Genomic DNA, 16823 nt, shown 5'->3' on the forward strand with positions numbered 1-16823 from the left:
TCCTATTTTAGAGCTACTTATACGCTCAGTTCATCTGTCAGTTTACCTGAACCCAGATCTGACAAAATAAACTGAGCCAACTATTTAACTGAGCGTTTGTACCCTCAGCTCAGTTTCTCTATTTTTAGGGCTCCATATACGCTGAGTTTATCTGTCAGTTTACCTGAATCCGGCTCTGAAAAAATAAACTGAATTATCTACTTAAGTGAGCGTTTGTACCCTCAGCTCAGTTTCTCTATTTTTAGGGCTCCATATACGCTGAGTTTATCTATCTGTCAGTTTACCTGAATCCGGCTCTGAAAAAATAAACTGAATTATCTACTTAAGTGAGTGTTTGTAGCATCAGCTCAGTTTCTCCAATTTTAGGGCTCCATATACGCTGAGTTTATCTGTCAGTTTACCTGAATCCGGCTCTGAGCTCAGTTTCTCCATTTGTAGGGCTCCATATATGCTCAATTTACCTGAATCCAGGGCTGGAAAAATAAACTGAACTATTTTACTTAAGTGAGCGTTTGTAGCCTCAGCTCAGTTTCTCCATTTTTATGGCTCCATATATGCTCAATTTACCTGAATCCAGGGCTGGAAAACTAAACTGAACTTCATACTTAAGTGAGCGTTTGTAGCCTCAGCTCAGTTTCCCCAATTTTAGGGCTCCATATATGCTCAATTTACCTGAATCCAGGGCTGGAAAAATAAACTGAACTATTTTACTTATGTGAGCGTTTGTAGCCTCAGCTCAGTTTCTCCATTTTTATGGCTCCATATATGCACAATTTACCTGAATCCAGGGCTGGAAAACTAAACTGAAATACGTATTTAAGTGAGCGTTTGTGTCACATTCTTGTTCTGGGGCCGAGAAATCGCTGTTTCTCCAATTTTAGGGCTCGATATACGCTCAGTTTATCTGTCAGTTTACTCGAATCAAGTCACAAGAATAACTACCCACTTTACTGAGCATAAAATTCATAAAATTTAAAACTTTATCGGAAGAATAAACTTAGCGTTTATCTAAAATTTTAAGGGCTATATCCACAATACGATTGGACCGTTCGTCCGGTTTCTCTATTTAGCCTTAGTTCTTATTAAGTTCTTAACTTTTTAAGCTACTTAGCGAGTTAAAAAGAATGAAAACCCGGCAAAAAAGTGTGGTTAGAAAAATGGATAAGTGGTAATGGAAATCTGCTTGAACTCAATTAGCCTAGAAGAATCAATTCGTTTCGAAAAATGAAATGATTATCCCTACGTTTTCGATGAAAAAATCGGAGAAATTTCAGGCCAAATACCGGAAGTTTCGCCGGATAGAAGTGTATAGTTAGTTCTATTATGATTATTATTGAGTCAATCGTTCAAGTATGATGACACACACGAAAAGCTGACAGATAAACTTAGGACTATTGAGAAATGTCTTGTTTTGATGATTTTTTGGATGTAAAAAACATACATCTCAATTTCGTTACATTATAAATGTAAATACGAGCTCAGTTAACCTGTCAGTTTGCCTGAACCAGGAATTAAAAAACTGAATAGAACGTGTGTAGGCTCAGCTCTGGTTTTCGTCCAGTTTCTCCATTATTATGGGCCCAATTCACGCTCAGTTTATCAGTCAGTTTACATGAATCCAGAGCGGAAGAAAAACTGAAAGACAAACTGAACTGAGAGTTTGTCCACAGTTCAGTTTAACATCAAGTTGTAGCACCATTTTTTCATTCATTTGTGATAGTTCACTTATTCATATATAATTAATCACACTATCACAGCTTTAACTGAGTCGTCTAGTTTGCCCTAGCCTTTATCCATGTTTGGTTGGTCTATAATCTTCTGAAAAGGCCAATCGTATGGACGAAATTTCCATATTGAAACATGACGCTATATTTTTTGTAGTGCCTTTTAAAAATTAATAAGTGTATTGCGAACCGTATGTACTTCAACATAAACGCTGTGTTTTTCATGTAATAAGCCCCACTCTATTTTCCGTAACACGGATTCGTTTGCCAGTTGGAATCTAAATATGTTGTTTTTAGGGCCAATGGAGCTAGATTGGTCTTATTTTATAAAAGAGTTGTCTTAATTTACTGGCATTTTTCTTTAGAGTGGATATGAACATCAAAAAATATCATAGAGGCGGTGACCTCTTCAACCTGCCTCGGATCATTTTCTCGATAAGAGGTGTGTCGTTTACCGAACTATCATAAAATATCGATATACTAGCAAGACCTAAGATACGTACGATGCCGTCTTCAAAGTAAAATTGCAAGATGGACAAATCGAATCAAAATGGATAGAAATACCCATATGAATGCAAGCTGTATCAGTCGCCAATGTGAGGGAGCGCATATTGCAGCACCCCTTCCTACAATGCATAATTTATGATGGTGGCACCAATCTGAGAGATGCGCATTACACTGGGGCGTACCATCCGACGACTTTAATCTCAACGAGAGCTATAAGTCCTATAAGTCGATCGTCGAGAATGTCCGACCTCACAAGAAGACAAACGAACATCCTTTCAGTTTTCTCGACCTGAACTGGGAGCAAGTGAAATGCAAATGATTTCATACAGTTAAACAATAAAACAGCAGTGTAGGAAACAGCATGTTTAAATAAGAATTGGATTAAGAGCGAGCGTTGATAGTTTTGGACAATAGCTATTCTTTTTTAGACAAATATTTTGGGATTTCTTTGTATTGCAGTTAATTTAATTGACTACTGATCGGTTGTGGTACCTTTACCGATTATAGTTTTTTGTATTTTTTGTCTCTTTTACGAGAGGCCGGCGTTGGTGTGTGGGAAAGGGAAAGGAAATGGGACGAGATGGGGCCGAGTAGGGGTGGCGGCGTTTAGGAGGCTAATGAAACAATGGGACAAAGGCAATCCCGCCCACGCGTCAACGCAGCGACTAGCCACACAAGTTGCACATAATCCCTAGCCGCCCTCGAATCATTCAATGAATTTAATGTCTGTCAACTGAAGCGAGCCGAGAAAATAAACATTGACCCGAAACACAATACAATTGAAGGGGGGGCCCCCCTTGGACGCTGTTTATCTGCCAGTTTCTCTGACACAGGCACATATCGTTTTTTCGTCTGGTTTCCCTACTTTTAGGGCCTAGAAACGCTCGGTTTATTTGTCAATTTATTTGAATGCAGATCAAAAGATCGATCAACTGAACTAAGGTTTGCAGTAACACTCAGGTAATTAACCTGTTAGTTTAATTTCTTCTGTTTCTTTATTTCTTCTTCAGTTTCAGTTTCTTCATTTTTAGGGCTTCAAACACGCTCGGTTTATCTGTCCGTTACTTTATTTTTAGGGCTCAAAATACGCTCAGGGTTTATCTGTCCGTTACTTTATTTTTAGGGCTCAAAATACGCTCAGTTTTTTTGTCTGATTTTTTTTTGTCCGGTTTTTCTTCATTTCTAGGGCCGCAAACATACTTGTTGATATGTTAATTTTTAAGGCTCCAAACACGCTCGGTTTATCTGTCCGTTACTTTATTTTTAGGGCTCAAAATACGCTCAGATTTTTTGTCTGATTTTTTTTTGTCCGGTTTTTCTTCATTTCTAGGGCCGCAAACACACTTGTTGATATGTTAATTTTTAAGGCTCCAAACACGCTCGGTTTATCTGTCCGTTACTTTATTTTTAGGGCTCAAAATACGCTCAGTTTTTTGTCTGATTTTTTTTGTCCGGTTTTTCTTCATTTCTAGGGCAGCAAACACACTCCTCGATCGGTCAGTTTTTGTCCCGATTCTTCATTTTTATGGCTCCAAACACGCTCGGTTTATTCATTTTATGGGCCTCAAACATACCTAGTTTATCTATCTGTTTCTTATTTTTAGGAGCTCAAACACACTCATTTATCTGTGCTTTGGCTAGCTTATTCAGTATGAGAGATTCAAAAACGTTAGTTAATCTCTGTTTCTTCATTTTTAGGGCATGAAACATGCTCAGTTTATCTATCAGTTTCATTTTTAAGGCCTGAAACACGCTTAGTTTAACTGTCAGTTTTTGTCCAGTTTTTTCTTCCATTTTTGGGGCATCAAACACACTTGTTGATCGGAGAGTTTTTGTCCCGATTCTTCATTTTTAAAGCTCCCAACACGCTCGGTTTATCTATATGTTTCTAGATTTTTTGGGCCTCAAACACACTAAAGTTTATTTGTCAGTTTTTTGTCAAGTTTCTTCATTTTTACGGTTCCAAACCCACAAGGTTTACCCGAGTCCTTATCAGGACAAAAACTGAACGATTAACTGGACAGAACGTTTATAGCCACAGAATGTGCGAGCCCTGCATAACAAACAGGTTCAGTTTTTCCTTAGTTTGTATGAATCCTCCTTGCTGTTAATGATGTCGCGAAAAATTTGTGTCATGGGTAACAAAAAAAATTACTTCTATGCCTTTTTGCAGCTGCTTCACCTTTGCAGGGAAAAAATCAAAACCTCCCAACTATAATCCGTATGCTGCTATAACTGGCGATGAAAACCTGCTTCAAGAATTGAGTAGCGCAGAAAAAGTCTATACATTTCAATAAATGAAAGAATTTACATTGGAGCAATCACGAAGTGTTGAATTTAATTGACTGAGCTGACGATTTCCTAAACGGACCGTCAGTTGACCGGATGTAACCGTGGTCCCAAAGCTCAAGCCAGATACCGGAAGTTTCGCCGTTAAGAACTGTGCACCTACTTCAGTTAATCGTTCACACATGCCAAACTGACATATAAACGCACCGTACACATCTAACAGTTATCCATGTGTGACGTCATATTAGGACGTTTAAATGACCCCTACGATCATTTTATCCGGCAGTTTTCATGTGTGACGTCATGACTGAACAATTTACTGAAAAGGGGAAATTCTATCGAATCAACTGTGCTATTTAGTTTAGATATTAACAATAAAATATTTCCTATACATAGATGCTTAAAATATGAATGCTCTATGAACACCTAACCACAGAGAAAAAAAATTGGAAGTCTTTGTTCAAAGCAAATGTCTACAAGGCGTTCAAATTTACTGAATGACTAATATTTTTACTTTAAATGTCACATACGTTTCAATTACAAATTCAATTTACTGGTGGTAATTGATTTAATTCAGTACATTATTGTATGTTTGAAGGGTTTTTTTAATTTTGTCAGGGAAATGTTCTGTAAATTATTATGCTGTCTATTAAAAAATAAGTGCAATGGATTGTATTGAGAAATAAATCGAAATGTTACAAGCCCTTTGAAATTAAAAAAAGAGTTGAGAAAAGCTCTCTCGATGATCTTGATTAATATTTTTGTATTATTAGAATGGCCCACCTTTTTCGTTTCTAAGTCCAACTCAATGAAATGTAATCGTTTTTATAGAAGGAAAATTCACGCAGGTTGTTGCGTGCAGTCATATCAATTTTTCACGTTTCTCTTACAAAATCCTCGTAAATAAGTCTTTAGTCATAATGTGACTGACATTAATTGTTTGAAGAACACGCGACTGTGCGTTCACCCTGGTCCCATCCTATAAATTCAGGATTTATCCAATGCCAGGACCAAGGCTAGAAAACAGTCAGATCCAAAAAAAAAAAAAACGGTACAGAAGGAAAGTAAATTTCAAAACTCTAAATATCCACGTAATTTCGTACTAATGTTTATATAACTTTCAAAATTTAATAATTTTCACACCGACATAAATTAATAATATTGCAATTGTATTTTATTCCTGTTGGAGGGAAAATGGGGTAAATGATAAATATTAAACGATTTAACTGTAATAAGAAGAATTCAAGTGATTAAAACGAGCGAAATGAAACGCAATCCGATATTCTTCTTTACAAAAAGGACGTTGAACTAAACACCAACTCTCCACGAACGGTTTTCTACTTCCAAAATAGTACAAACGAATAAATCGAGTTTCAAGAATTTCATAAAAGGAAAATTCCAGTGTCGTGTATCTGATTTGCAGTTAAACAATTTCTACTGTCTCAAGAGTTTTTTTCATTTTTCAGGACAGCCAGATCGATAGTATGCCACAAGGGCTTCCTTAATCGTCCAAGTCGTTGTTATTTCCTTTCGGTAACGAATATATTTCTGATTTGTGTTCAACAGGCTTGTATTTTAGGTTTTTGCATCCAAACTGGACACGAGGATTATAATTTGTTTTCTCGTGAGATTTCCTCTTGGGGTCTACGATGTGATTATCCTGCATTTTTAATTGTATTGGTGATTCCTGTTTAGTCCGATCTCTTTTCTAAGTTCCTAAGCGAATCGGCGTAAATAAAAATATCAAAGGGCTGAAATGCATCTGACAGACCGAACCAGCGATGATAAGCAGACCAGAATGATAAAGAACGACCAAACTATATAATGTACTGTTTCCTTCTTTAGCGATTATTTTGGTTTCCCTATCTCTCCCCGCTTATATCCTTGACGCAAAACGGCAAAAATAACACCATGATTCTCCATCCGCATTTCAAGAACCTTATAAAATAGACATGAACGACACAGACCCATCAATTACAATTCAAAAGAAATATTGATAACTTGTGAAATTTCTCTTGAATCTGTGGTGTGTTTCATCCTTTCGTTCAATTGGGTCGTTGGTCAGCCTGTACCCTCAGGTTTGGTTACAGTTGCTTTTCACCTTCTCACCATCTTTAGTGTTTCTTTGGGCACCTGCCTCTTCCTGCTTATATCCTTCAGGCCATGCACTAAACATGGCAAAATGGCCGTACCCAAATACCGAGTATAGGCAGGTCAAAATAACCAGAAACGATAGAACTACAAATTGTACTTTTGCCGATCTACCGAAATTTACAGGGCAGAATGAACAAGGTGGGCCTGAGAGCCTGCATCTTTCTGTTTACATCCCGAATAAAACATCAAATAGAGACAAAAATGATCGGAATGAACCAAACCACAAATTTTACTTTTACCAAACTACCTGGATGTGGAGGGCAGGATTAACAAGAAAGTTGTGAGACCATGAACCTTCCTCTGCCTGCTTATATCCTTGATGGCACGTATCAAGAGGACGAAATGCGGAATTTTTCTGAAGACCAAAAAGTGAGGATGGGCAGACAAAACCACAAATTTTACTTTTACCAAACTACCTGGATGTGGAGGACAGGATTAACAAGAAAGTTGTGAGACCATGAACCTTCCTCTGCCTGCTTATATCCTTGATGGCACGGATCAAGAGGACGAAATGCGGAATTTTTCTGAAGACCAAAAAGTGAGGATGGGCAGACAAAACCACAAATTTTACTTTTACCAAACTACCTGGATGTGGAGGACAGGATTAACAAGAAAGTTGTGAGACCATGAACCTTCCTCTGCCTGCTTATATCCTTGATGGCACGTAACAAAAGGACGAAATGCGGAATTTTTCTAAAACCAAAAAGTGAGGATGGGCAGACAAAACCGCAAATTATACCTTAGTCGATCTAACGAAATAAGCAGGACACAATGGACACGAATCAACGGTGGGTCTGAGAACCTGACGCTCCCTACTTATATCCTTGATGCAACGCACTGAACATTAAGCCCGCCCGGCAGAGCAAAACAGCAAATGTACACAGACGAAAACGATGGGAAACAAACCAAAAATTTTGCCTTTATCGATCTACCGACATGTGCAAGATAGTGGTGAGTCTATGAGGCTGTGAGCCTGCCTCTCTCTCCCTACTTATATCATTGATGACACACTGAAGTATTTAATAAACAAATCGGAAACGGGGATACATAAATTGATCATATTGCCCATATGTTTATGAACTATATAAAATGAAAATTTTTACTCAACTAACAGAAGTGATGTAATTTTAGCAATCTCATTTTCCTGCCACTATTATAGCAATTTTCTCTTTTGACCAGGTTAAACCAATTTCAGTATTAAATATATATTAAATAATTTTTTTTTCAACCACAGCTTTGACAATTTCTGAGCTTGTAATTTAAGTTCAGATATGATTTCAGTTAACATCATCATCGAACTGGTCAATATTTCAATAGACTTCATCCAATTAAAACTTCTTTACTATTTTACTTTCGAAACTATATAGGATAGGAGAAAACCTTTGCTAAATTGCTCCAGGATAAAGATCCATACGAAGTTTATGAGACGAGCGGTCAATCATAATTGATTAAAATACAGTTGGTGTGTAACACCTCAAAATAAGCACATTTTATCAGTTTAAAAGTTTATATTTTAGTATTTGGACGAGTTTTTTCTTTCCAAACTGACTAAATATATCTTCGGACATATTTTAAGCATAAAGTATTAAATTTAACCAGCGTGTCGTTTTTAATTTAAAAAAGATCGAAATCTACCCGGGATTAGACAGTAGGACGGAAACTATGTTTTTTACTTGAGACGGAAAACACAAGGCATACATAAATATGTGACTGCGTATTCGTATGATGATGATGACGATGGTAAGACAGCTTTGTCTAGCCAGATACTATTTCCGGCAAGGTTTCCTGTCTACAGTCCGTCTATGTGATCCTAGGCCCAAGGTGGCTAAATATATCTGAAATACCTGATATCACCATTCTATTATGACCATTGTTGGAACCAGGAATCAAAAAGGGTTAAAATTTGTTTAAATTTCATGCCTGATAATCAACTCTTTCGTTACTGGGTATGAAAAGGATTGGGATTAATTGTCAATATTGAGGATAATTCTTAGTCGATTATTAATTTAAATTTTATACCTTACCTCATGTCAAATTTGACTCACGTGACATCCTCACCACGAGGTGTTTTAGTATTGATTCATTTTTCATACAAAATAGTTCCAAGAGAGATTAATCATGAAATAAGATGTCTTTATATAGCAATTCATTTAGAAATCTATTCATGCAAAAAGTTTCGAAAAATTTTCAATTATTGATTGTTTTGTCCGAAAAAATTTTCATTTTGTTTTGTACAAACAATAAAGAGGTTCGAATGTGTATGAGAGTTTTTGTTATCATTAAAATAATAATAATAAAATAATTATCGGTTTACAAAATGTGGCAATATTGTTATTACTCGTTGCCCCGTGGTATTTTATAATTGGCAGGAAATTTTACTTCCCAACCGTCTGTAAAACAAAAGAGATTCCTCATTCTGATTCTGATTCTCTTGTCCGCTTCGCTTTCCCTTTCTCAATTTTTTGCCCTTATACCAACCATGGCACCATGAAAGTAGAGCCCGTTTCCGCTTTCCGGACTCGCTCTCCTTTCATAGCTGATCAACATGCTTTAAAGTTCATGGGAAATCATCACAGTTTATTCCATTTAATAATAACGGTTGTTTCGTACTGGCCGAAAACGCGGCGCGACACAAAGAAATAAATAGGTTAGCGTGGGAAGAATATATTTTACTTTTTGCCAAATTTACGAAACTTTTAACAAATATATATTACAATAACTGTAGCATTTTAAGTTTAGCATTTTTAATCATAAATTTTTTCACAAGCAATTAGCAATAAAAGAGACCTAGTGATCCACATCGAACTCATACTTCAAGATTGTACTTTGTTTTGAAGATTGGAAAGATTTCCGACACCTTAAACTTTTGGTTAAAATAAAAGAAGAAAAATGGTTAAGAATAACTTTACTTTAATTTAACAAATTGATGAATTCCGATGTGGATCTTTCGCTCAGATTTGGTAAGGTCTTTCAAAAAACGAATTTACCTTTGGTTTGGTCAATTTTCCAATGAAAATATTAACGAATCCCTTAAAAGAATTTAGGTGTTGCATTTATATTTTTCGGGAAAGAAAAAGACCAAAATATATCGGGAATTTCAAAGATTTTAGGGTAGTTCAGTCTGAAAACGCAAATAATTTTGGTTTTCCAAATTTGCGAATGAAAATATCACATGAATAACAGTGTAAAATAAAGAAAATGAAATAAATTTACATATTAAATTAAGCATATTTTTTGTGAGAAGAAAAAGTGCAAAATAGGTCGATGAAATTCAACGATTTTAGGGTAGTTCAGTTTGAAAACGTAAATAATTTTGGTTTTCCCAATTTGCAAACGAAAATATTACATGAACATCCGCGTAAAATGAAGAAAATTAAATAATTTTACAAATTAAATTAATAATAATGATTGGGGGAAAGAAAAAGTCCAATAGGAGTCGATTAATTTCCACGATTTAAATAGGTCTCCAATCAGAAAACGCAAATATTTTTGTCCCTATTTACAAATGAAAATATTACATGATTTTCAATGTAAATTAAAGAAAATGAAATAACTTTACATATTAAATTAACCATATTTTTTGAGGAAAGAAAAATGTCAAAATAGGTCGATGAATTTCCATGATTTTAGGATAGTTCAGTTTGAAAACGAAATAATTTTGATTTTCCCAATGTGCGAACGAAAATATTATATGAATATCAGAGTAAAATAAAGAAAATTAAATAAATTTACAAATTAAATTAATAATAATTATTCGGGGAAAGAAAAAGTCCAAAAGGAGTCGATGAATTTACATGAGTTAAAAGGGTTGTACAATCAGAAAACGAAAATATTGTCCCTATTTACAAATAAAAATATTACATGAATGTTAATGTAAAATAAAGAAAATGAAATAAATTTACATATTAAATTAAGCATGTTTTTTGTGAGAAGAAAAAGTCCAAAATAGATCGATGAATTTCATCGATTTTAGGGTAGTTCAGTCTGAAAACGCAAATGATTTTAAAATTAAATTTTTAAATAAAATAAAATAAATTTATATATTAAATTAAGCATATTTTTTAGGGAAAGAAAAAAAAGCCAAAAGAAGTCGATGAATTTCCACGATTTTTGTGTGGTTTAGTCAGAAAACTCAAATATTAGTAATAATAATAAAAAGTAATAAAAGTAGTAAATACATTAGTAATTTAGGGTGTAAATAGTCGAGAGCTTATGACCTGAGCTAAAGTCAATATCACAATGTGTAAATCAGAACTGATATATTTTGGATTGGATGTTAATGGGAAAGTAATTAGATAAAATGGTTAGGGATGGTCACCTCAAATGAGTAGATGGATTTCGAAAAATGGCATTTTTTGTTTTGCCTATTTGCAGAAATATTACAAACGGATGTTAAACCATTAAACGTCATTGTAATTGATGTCTAATCAATAGTGCCTGTATTTCACCGTTAAACGTACTCAAATTAGGTGAAAGTTGGTTCATACGTTAATTTTTTACAACCTTAACTCTTTCCTAACTTCCCGTTCGTTGTACTTGAAAGGTCTGCAGGAAGTTACAAACGAATTGCATAAGGCAACTATTCTCGCTTCAAGCCAAGTGTATCAATAAGAATTCAGCAATACAAAATTTTAAGAAATCAAGACAATATTCTAGATATACTGGGAGATTTGTAACGGAAGAAAAACATAGTTTATTATGAAGTCAATAATTAAAGCTGTTAAGAAATTTTTGTAAAAAATTAGTTTTAATGACACGATAAAAACTGGATCCCGATTTTTCTTATTACAATAGTGAAGACTTGTTTCTATTCGTTCCTGTCACACTACACCTTGGAAGAATTGATGAAAATTTCTCCTTTGATAAAAGGTCCGTGTAAGCTAAATTCTATTTGAATTATATGATCCGTTAAATATAAAAATTTAATGGATAATGAACTGATGAAGCATGACCACGTGAATCTATATTCCCAATTCTTGGGTAAACGCGACATTCCTGATTGAAATTTACTCTTCAATCGGATCATTTGAAAACTTGGCCCATTTTCCATCTTTCTACACATACTCGTACGTTCTCATATCTGATTCAATTGGTGTGTATTGATTCTCTAGTAGGCGGAGGCCAAGATTATTTGTTCGGGGTTGTAACCTCCTTGTATCGATCTTTGTGAAATGCTATACTAAAACGTGGAGGCTGGAATGCTGGAGCCTCTCGTTGCCTTTTTTTCCCATAAGAAACCGCGGAAAATTGAACAATTCGAAATTGACACCGGCAAAAATGACTTGAAAAAGAGCATAATGAATGGGAGAGAGAGAAAGAGTTAGAGTGAGAGTTATAAACGATTGAAATTTAATTTCATTCAGGTCCGAGCTATTTTTACAATGGTTTTCAACAAATTATGACAATACATTTCCACGAGACATTAGTTTGGCATGGCAATTTCAATTTAAATCATTATCGAATTATTCAAATTTACGAGAAATAGGTGATATAAATGCATCAAAGTGAATAAACACATGTGGGAAACCACAGATTATTGTGGTATTAGTAAAAATTGTTAAACCCTGCGAGGCTATGTTGGTTGATGATAGACAACATAAATAATTAATGAAATAATGAGATTTCATATTGAGTCTGGTCGTATCCCAATATTTGACCAGGCAATCGAAGGTGTTTTAGTCTGTCAGACGCTTTCGACTTCTCCCCATATTAAGTGCTTCAGTGTACCGGCCTCTCCCTGCTTATAACCTTGATGTCACGGACTGAAGACGGCGAATGCCTAAACGCCCGCAGAAATAACGAAGATCGACCAGAACGACCGGAAAAGAAGGAAACAACGAACAAATGGTGTTTAAGACAATTTACCTCACAACGAAACAAAAATTATAATATAATTTAAATTAATTAAGGTTTTTAGTCGAGATAAAAAAGTCAGTGCCACGAGCGGGATTCGAACCCACGACCTTCGGCTAAATACGCCGCTGCTCTACCAATTGACTCGTGGCTTCGATCTACTCTGACCCTAACTTCCCATCTTTGTGTATTCAGCTAAACCTTAATTAATTGAATGATATTAATTGGTCAAGCGGACCACGAAAACTAGTGAATGTAATTTAAAGCCAAATTAGAAAAATGTCAACTACATAAAATGAAAAGCCGTACGGCTGGCAAAACACACTCAAAGTTCATTAAAAGTAATGTGCAACATTGACACGTCATTTTGGCAGAAACAAAACACCAAAGTTAGCGTACCAAATTCACAAATTTGTAACGTGTGAAATATTTACTTAAATTCACCAAAAATGCACTAGGTTAACCACGATTAGTTCCAGTTTCAAAGCTGAGCTAAAGAACGTTAGCTACAGAAAATATCTAATTACAAAAAAAAACTTTTTTTGAGTAAGGAATATTGAGGAGGTACGATCAATGAATAGATTTGAATTTTATTTCTGAGCATCGTTTTAAGAGTAGGTTTTTTTTTAAACTTCGTAAATAAGGTTTTATACGACTGCGTTTATAAGACTCGCTCGCAGAGTTTCCACCCGAGGAAGAAGCCTTTTTTGGACAAACCGCAGACCTTTCCTCCCCAATATCTACTTACACTTCTTGCTAAGGCCAATAACGACATTGCAGTTACTCACCCACTAGAGAACCGAACGTGTGGAGAGCCAAGATGGAGATAAGCGGCAGAAGCGACAACCGCATAGCTCCCTCCCTCATGTCCACACCACGTCTCCTTCCTGAAAAAAAAAATGCAAAACGTTATCTTCTTATATTACAAATTTCATTTAACAAAGTAGTTCAATAAACAAAAAAGGTAAATTGAATGGTCAACTGTATGCCCGTTTGTAAGAAGTGTCGAACATGAGAAACAGGACGAAGAACTGAGCTGTGGCTCAGTTATCGTCCGATTTAGAGTCAGGTGGTCTGACAAACTGAAGTCAAAACTCAGTTTTTCATCTTTTTTTTAATTGTGTCAGTTTTTCCTTGACGTTGTTGGTGGGATGAATCGGTCGCAAGCTAATATTTTCCTTATTTGGAGATCGTGAGATGCGGTCTGGTGTGACGTAGGTTTTAGAAAAACATTTTCTTTATCATGCCAACGCTTCGATCTTTATTGAGATCATCTTCAGGGCTCAAAGTGTTTATTTTCTGTGTAGATGTGTCATTATTGTGTGTCGAGTTGAGAAGGCACATGCCACATACTTTTTGTGATTAGCACATCATAACACTGAAAGGAGAACTGACATAACTGAAAGCAATGTGGAAAGACTAGAGGAAAAACTGAGCTGTGGCCTCTACTACTCAGTTGAGTTTGTCTTTCAGTTCTTTCTTCCGATCTGGATTCAGTTAAACTGACAGATAATCTGAACATAAATGGGAGCCCTAAAAATGGAAAAACGGTATAAAAACTGAGCTGTGTTAAATATGCTTAGTTCATTTAATCGTTCAGTTTATCCTTTTGTTAAGGTTTCTGGCAAACTGACAGATAAACTGAGCATGTATGGAGGCCCTAAAAATGGAAAAACTTTATAAAAAACTGATCTGTGCTACATATGCTTAGTTCATTTAAAAGTTCAAGTTATCCTTTTGTGTAGGTTTCTGGAAAACTGACAGATAAACTGAGCATCTAGTGGCCTTAAAAATGGAAAAACTATATGAAAAAACCGAGCTGTGCTACATATGCTTGGTTCATTCAATCGTTCAGTTTATCCTTTTGTGAAGGTTTCTGGCAAACTGACAGATAAACTGAGCATGTATGGGGTCCTAAAAATGGAAAACTGTATTAAAAACTGAGCTGTGCTACATATGCTTAGTTCATTTAATCGTTCAGTTTATCCTTTTATTAAGGTTTCTGGCAAACTGACAGTTAAACTGAGCAGGTATGGCGCCCTAAAAATGTAGTAACTGGTCGAAAACTGAGATTTGGCTACAAAAGTCGGTTTGGTTAGGTTCAGTGATTTTGGATATGGACTCGGTTAAATCGAGTGTGTTTGAGCTCCAAAAATGAAGAAACCGAGCAAAAAACTGACGGTTAAACTGAGCACGTATAGCGCCCTAAAAATGTAGTAACTGATCGAAAACTGAGATGTGGCTACAAAAGCTCAGTTTGGTTAGGTTCAGTGATTTTGATATGGACTAGGTTAAATCGAGTTTGAGCCCTAAATGAAGAAACCGGGCATAAAACTGACAGATAAACTGAGTGTGTTTGAACAACTAAAAAACGAGAAACAAACAATAAACTGATCAACTCAGTTTAGTCGATCGGTCAGTTTATATTTATCGGTCTGATAAATAGGGCCCTAAAAATGGTGCAACCGAACGAAAAACTGAACTGTGTCTACATAAGCTCAGTTCACTTAATCGTTAAGTTTATCCTTTCGTTCAGGATTCACAAAACTATTCACATAAAATATACATTTTAAGCCTATTATTTGGGAATTCTACATAAATTAAAGGCTGTCAAGTAAAATAAAGGTCTGAAACCCATTAAGCACTGGAAATTGTTCCAAAAGTCTACAAATGAATAGTATTATAGTGAGTTAACATTTAAAAGGAAAGATTAAGAATAACATTTAGAAAGAGCCATTTAGATAAAAACATTTCTTAAACTTAGCTTGGTGTGTATTCTATGAAATTATCAGTTCAACATTAAATTTTATCAATTTACTATATAAAAAAAATTTACTTTCGTATTTTTTTATTTAATACATTTAAAAAGAACGGTTTCGTGCTTGCCCAACAGCCGCGTTTCCAATTAAAACTTAGGTTAATTGAGCTCCTAATTAGTAATAACTGGAATTATCGCACATGGTGAATCATTAGTAACGCCTTACTAGTATAACCTCGCATCGATATCGGTCTTTTGCTAAACTCAGTTTCAATTATCACACAAATTATAATTTATGGTAAATAAAATTACTTGAATTTCTTTTTTACTATAAAACATATTATAGAGAGTACGCATAATACTAAGAAATGTAATTGCGTAATGTAAATATTATTCTGCACAGAGAAAAAATTAATTGTTCATTAAAAAGATCGTTGGTGAGTTTAAAATTGCCAGTGTGAAATATGGTTACAATATTAATGATAAATTCAGCGCAATCTTAACTATGAATTAAACGTCTACGTATAACACACGAAAGAGTCAACGTGGTGATGAACCTTTTTGCCATCTTCAGCGTAATGAAAATTGAGAAACGACGTAAAAGCGAGCTGTAACCTGCTTTGTTCAGTTTATCCCCAAATGGAGAAAATGGAACGAAAGACCGAGCTATGACCTACAGACAGTTGAGTTGTCTTTCAGTTATTTTTTTTTTCGATCTGGATTCAGGTAAACTGAGCATGCATGGGGTTCGAAAAATGGAGGAACTGGCTAAATTTTTTTCTTTCAGTTAAGAAACTGAGCCGTTTTCAATGTTAGAAGTATCACACCACTTTTTCACTCCTGAATGCTCTGGATCAAGGTACGGTCTTGAAGAAAAAGGCAAATTAAGTTTTTACTGCTAAGAGTTCGACCTATTTTACCATAATCAGAGCAAAACAATCTTAAATATAACAGTATAAATACAATGTAACCAATTTTTCTTCAAGACCATATCTTGATCAAAGGTTCATGTGGCAAACTGAGCTACATTCGCTTAGTTCAGTTCGTCGTTCAGTCTATTCAAATCTAGATTGAGACAAACATACAGATACACTGAGCAATTTTCTAAAAATGGTACAACTAGACGAAAACTGAGCTGTAGCTACATACACTCAGTTTCTTTATCCTTTCGTTCAGGATTCAGATAAACTGAGGAAAGTTAAAAGCCTTCATGTACCACAGGTAAGAGCTTTTCGCCATCTTCAGCGGTTGGTCTGTGTTCCTGCCACTCCCTGCTTATATCCTCGATGACATTGTCTGACATACCAAAACGGCGAGAATAGGCAGGCCAAATTTATCGGAAATGACAATGTTGAAGTTGTTTCGAGGGCGATTAGGGCATTAGAAGAATTACAAATCCCTCATAAAAGTAAAAAAGTCTAGACAGTTTTAATTCATAATTTGAAGAATAATCCGTGTATATTAAAAATAAATAAATAAATTGTGTGTGCTAACTTTAGCAATGCAGCACAATTCTAAATTAAAACAGCAAAGCATAA

General features: G+C 35.2%; 1 protein-coding gene across 3 annotated transcripts in view; it reads right to left on the reverse strand.

Moving 5' to 3' along the window:
* Window positions 1-16823, reverse strand: part of LOC106670284 (protein spitz-like) — a 106421-nt gene that overhangs the window by 26935 nt on the left and 62663 nt on the right. For all 3 annotated transcript variants that reach the window (XM_024225187.1, XM_024225188.1, XM_014400470.2), the window contains one exon: window positions 13316-13414. In XM_024225187.1, coding sequence (XP_024080955.1) covers window positions 13316-13394 — 79 coding nt within the window. In that variant the 5' untranslated portion in view covers window positions 13395-13414. The remainder of the gene's footprint in view (window positions 1-13315; window positions 13415-16823) is intronic.

The sequence above is a fragment of the Cimex lectularius genome, unplaced genomic scaffold, assembly GCF_000648675.2.
Source record: "Cimex lectularius strain Harlan isolate CLEC.00 unplaced genomic scaffold, Clec_2.1 scaffold94, whole genome shotgun sequence".
Classification (NCBI taxonomy): Eukaryota; Metazoa; Arthropoda; class Insecta; order Hemiptera; family Cimicidae; genus Cimex; species Cimex lectularius.